Source organism: Sprattus sprattus (genome assembly GCF_963457725.1).
Source record: "Sprattus sprattus genome assembly, chromosome: 18".
In the NCBI taxonomy this organism is placed as follows: Eukaryota; Metazoa; Chordata; class Actinopteri; order Clupeiformes; family Clupeidae; genus Sprattus; species Sprattus sprattus.
Genome location: NC_137916.1, coordinates 16,753,895 through 16,758,894, shown reverse-complemented (window position 1 = coordinate 16,758,894; position 5,000 = coordinate 16,753,895). Strand labels below are relative to the sequence as shown.

Below are 5,000 nucleotides of genomic sequence, written 5' to 3'. Positions count from 1 at the left end.
GCATATTTCAAAAGCACTCATTACAGAGAGCAAAGACCATAACAGCACAATTGAATATAAGTTCTCAAGTATATAGTGTATTAGTATATAAGCTTTCCTAGTTAGTGACTTGCCCCCCTCTGTGCATGTGACCCTATTTATTACCTCCAGCAGGGATTTCTGCACAGTGATCTGGCTGTAGACTCTGACGCCCTCTTCTGGAGAGACTGAGCGTAGCTCCTCTTTGTTTAGTGAGAAGAGCTGAGCTCCTGTTAGAATCCCCAGACTCTGCACCGTCCTGAAACGATGGGGGTGAGAGTGAATGGGGGGAATAGAGAAATGTACAGTCATTCCTGAATCTCCACAATACAATATATTTCTGTGCATTAAGCATTATTGGTTATGTCAAATGGTGGTAATATAGGAGCTTAACTTTAATTAACTAATGAGTTCACCCTCCTTTGCTTAAGGCACGTGTAACTGGTGTTGCTCTTCCTCTGCTCCTGTGGCAGTGTGCGTGTCAAGGTGTGTGTGTGTGTGCGTGTGTACTAAATGGTTAAGTGTGTGTGTGTGTGTGTGCATGTGTCACTCACTCGTCACTGAAACCTTTGCCTGTTAGCCAGCTCTGGACCTCTGCAGGCGGTGAGTGGTAGTCCAGAGGGGCAGAGGTCTCTGTTGCCCGGGGGATGACCAGTGGCCATGTCGATCCCGACCGACCATTCGCCAGCCGTTGCATGAGCTCCTCATTTAACACACCTGCACAGGAAAATCACCTTTCAATATTGTGTGATTAAGTTCGTATTTGCCATATCTCTGTGTGTATGTGTGGGGGGGATGGGGGGTATAGTAATAATCAAGGCGTTTGTATTTTGAATGTGTCTGTTTATGTGTGTATGTTAGTGTGTGTGTGTGTGTGTGTGTGTGTGTGTGTGTGTGTGTGTGTGTGTGTGTGTGTGTGTGTGTGTGTGTGTGTGTGTGTGTGTTTGTATGTGTGTGTGTGCGTGCGTGTGCGTGTGCGTGTGTGTGTTTGGTGATGGTGCGCCAAAGTATCAATTATATCAAGACGGTATATCAAGTATGTCTAGGTACTTTGAATGCATTTGTTCCAGTACACACCTTGGTCCTCCCCCACTGGCAGCATGCTTTGGCCACCGAAGGCCGGAGGGCTGGCTTCAGTGGGACTGGGAGCCGAGTAGGAGAACCTGTTGTGGCCCGGGGGAGGCAGAGCCACCTTCTGTTACAGAGGCCAAGAGGAGGTTAGGCTACTGTCTGGCCCGAATCAACGCAGTCGCACAGTTACGTAGGTCAGACCAGTTTGGAACTGACCTCTGTAACTAACACGTCACCGTGTAATTAACTAATAACATATTCTCAGGCTCAGGATAATGAGTGCGAGCACTTGGGTGTTACCTTGGGCTGTCTTGTTTGATCAGCTTCTGCATTTTCCAGGGCAGACAGAGGCTCCAGGATATTATGAGGGACAAAGCCAATCTGATCATAGCTGTTCTTACATTTCCACCAGCGCTTGGATTGATCAACCACCTGTTTGACACAGTGAGATGGAGTGGCCCAGTCATCAAGGATGCTTCTCATTGTGTTCCCATTGTGGGTCTTTTCTTTCACAGTGAGAGTAAGTCAGACTTTACAATCAAGGCCTGTCATATAAACTCGAAGCCATTCTAAAATTCTATTACACATTATATAATTATATTTTATATATTTACAAATTCTATTACACATTCTATTTACAAAGGTTAAACAGGTTACAAATTGGTTTAAGAAATGATGCATAGATTCATGTCAAACAGTTCTTTGGAACAGAACACAGAACAAAGAACACAGACCACAGACCACAGAACACAGAACAGAGAGCACAGAGTAGACATTAGAAGGCAAATGGAAGAAAATGAAGGTGTACCTCCAGTGTCTCTCCCTGAAGTACAGAAAGCTCACTGCTGTTTCTGGCCACAAAGTCATAACTACAGCAATACAGTCGCTCAGCATCTGGAGCAAGGCCCCCACTATCCCTGCACACACACACACACACACACACACACACACACACAACACAACACAACCAAACACATAGAGAGACAGAGAGAAAAATATTTATTTAACACAATTGCCTATAACTTAATTGCCTATAACTGCCTATAACTTAATTCAATAGGTCAAGCTTTTCTTCTGATGAAACCGCAGTCAACTTTACAATAGCAAATCCTTAACAATAGAAGCACTATGACTTAATCATCCTGACTTACACCTCAGTTGTTGGCTGATCCGGGGAAGTAGCTGTTTCAGGTTCCTGACAGGAAAAGCAGAACAGAGAATGAGAGTTGACCGAACACCTTCACATACAAAGGGTGTGTGTCTGTGTGTTTGTGAGAGAGAGAGAAGGAGAGAGAGAGAGAGAGAGAGAGAGAGAGAGAGAGAGATAGAGAGAGAGAGAGAGAGCATGCATGTGAGTGAGAGAGCCAGAAAGAGAGAGAAAGAGTGTCGGTATCTGTGAGAAAGTGTGTGTGTGCATGTTCACAGATACTAGCAAGAGAACTGGCGCACACACAAACACAGCTTTGTTGACAAACCAAACACACAAGGCCATTGATAATCTGTTCTACCACAGGACTGTTTGCTACCATTAGTTAGCAAATATATTTATTATATATTTGCACTCTATGGGCCCTATCTTGCCGATCAGAAACGCAAGTAGGACGGCGCCAAACGCAATGGCTGTGTGGGTGGCTCTATGGCGCATTTGCTATTTTAACGCCGGAAAAAACACACTTGCGTCCAGCGCAAGTGTCAAAAGGGTTGGTCCAAAGGAGGTTACTCAGCCATAGGTGTGGTTTGGGCGTAATATGCAATAAACCAATCAGAGCGTCATCTCACTTTCCCTTTAAGAGCAAGGAGCGCATATTGCAAAGCGGCTTGTTATCGTAATTGCGGAATTACCGGGAGGAAGACCGTGAGGCCACCAGAACGTGTGTTACCAGAAACAATCACGGCAATATTTTCCCATGCTTGTTTGGAGAAATGGTTCTACTTTTCATTTCTCGTTTGTATTTTTACAGTTACTAGCATTTGTTTTTTGGTGGCAACATATTTGAAATAAAAGTCACAAAAACATACTTTCCGATGTTTTGGGTTCACCATCACTGAATCACTAGGTTATGTATGCATGGTAATGATATTGCACCCATCGGCACATGCAGTTCAACCTCACATCTTCTAAAGTCCTCTAATCTATCCTCATTTACACATCCATGATTCATGGCAATGTTGTGTAAAACACTGGGGGGGCACGTATGTGAATATGGGTGCAGTCTATAGTGCCAAGGACGCCAGGGAACCCATACTTCTCCCAGAACGCCTGCTTAGCCCGCTCTTGGCTGTCGGGTGTTACTGGAAATTTTATGAATTCCCCAGCATGTCGGACTAGACCTGACGTAACTGCATGTATAGCCGAACTTATTGTAGACTGTGATAGGGACATTGTGCGTCTGTCCCCAGCTCATCTGCCAGAGAGAGAGAGCGAGTGAGTGTGAGTGTGTGTGTGTGCGGATCTCTCCCTTTTCTCCTTTTCTCGCCGCAGAAATGTGAGGACATGGTGAGAGAGAGAGCGAGTGAGTGTGAGTGTGTGTGTGTGCGGATCCCTCCCTTTTCTCCTTTTCTCGCCGCAGAAATGTGAGGACATGGTGCGTCTGTCCCCAGCTCATCTGCCAGGAGATGGCAGACATCAGAACCACCATTACAATTAACCTGAATCATTTGGGTCAATGTGTACGCTAGATCTATGCCTATTTTTAAAATATCTTGGATATGGATATCACAATGATTTCCTCATGTGGTAAATACTTTATTTTCCTTGTAATTATATATGGCTTGCCAAAAAACTGGTGTAAATCTCTCGTGTAGACGACAGAAGTACCGTCACGTGTAGCCTATAGGTCCTATACTGTGCGGGCAAGCACATGCGCCCTTAAAATAGCGTTCTGAATACGCGTTACAGACTTTAGACATTGCGCCTCTGACATTAGACCAGCTTTTTTGTGGTCAATGGCGCACGGCGCACGGCGTTGTTTTGAAACTGCAAAATACCACTTGCGCCAGAGAAACGCCTTCTCTGTTCCGCCCCCGCCCATGTCGACGCAAGTTCATTTCGAAGCGCGCCTCTGGAGGGAAAATCGCGCTGTGCGCTAGGTGCAAGATAGGAATGATACATGCGTCGGTGACAATGTCAATTGCGCTGGGTGCAAGATAGGGCCCTATGTGTGTGTGTATGTAAGAGACAGAGAGAGAGAGAGAAAAGAGAGAAAGTGTCTGTGTGTGTGTGTGTGTGTGTGTGTGTGTGTGTGTGTGTGTGTGTGTGTGTGTGTGTGTGTGTATGAGTAGGTGTATGTGTGTTTGTGTATGTGTAGTTGTGTATATGAATCCAGTGGGTTACCTGAGCTGCTTGGCTCTTCACTAAGGCCTCATATCTTTGCTGCGATTCAACTGGATCCTCCAGAGGCTGTCCCTCATCATCGCAAAGAGCAGGCTGCCATCCATCCAGGAACACAGGTGTGTATGGAGACACTGTCTCTCCAGGCTGAGAACTAAGAAATGGACACACACACACAAGCTTAAGACACATATCATCACACTCACGCATTAATGTTTTTACAAATTATCAAAAGACAGGAACACCACATGTACTGCACTGTTCAACATTCATTGGGGAATGGGTAATATGTGAGTGTTCTGAAACTGCTACTGGTACTGGTACTGGTACTGGTACTGACTGTGCCGATGTCCAGTTGGCTCCAAGTGACGTCCACAGCTCCTTCTCCTCCTCTGTTAGTGTGTCCTGCAGCAGAGTGACTGCTTCACTGGTTAGCACTGGACTGGAGACTGAGGCCGCCAATGAGGGACCTCCAGTGGTTTTCACCGTCTTATCAAACACACACACACATAAAACACAGACGGTCAGAGGTCCAGTGTAAGGACATGGACATAAACACAGACTCACAGGCTCACTTGCA

The 5,000-nt window shown here is 45.7% G+C and overlaps 1 protein-coding gene across 1 annotated transcript in view; it reads right to left on the bottom strand.

Annotated features, from left to right (window-relative positions):
• eps8l1a (EPS8 signaling adaptor L1a) overlaps positions 1-5,000 on the bottom strand; it is a gene marked incomplete at both ends in the record, with an annotated part of 7,198 nt that overhangs the window by 220 nt on the left and 1,978 nt on the right. Inside the window, 8 exons of the mRNA XM_080856033.1 lie at positions 145-277; positions 573-735; positions 1,096-1,213; positions 1,390-1,521; positions 1,898-2,006; positions 2,241-2,284; positions 4,424-4,574; positions 4,761-4,909. Of these exons, the coding sequence (XP_080712159.1) occupies positions 145-277; positions 573-735; positions 1,096-1,213; positions 1,390-1,521; positions 1,898-2,006; positions 2,241-2,284; positions 4,424-4,574; positions 4,761-4,909 (999 nt within the window). The remainder of the gene's footprint in view (positions 1-144; positions 278-572; positions 736-1,095; positions 1,214-1,389; positions 1,522-1,897; positions 2,007-2,240; positions 2,285-4,423; positions 4,575-4,760; positions 4,910-5,000) is intronic.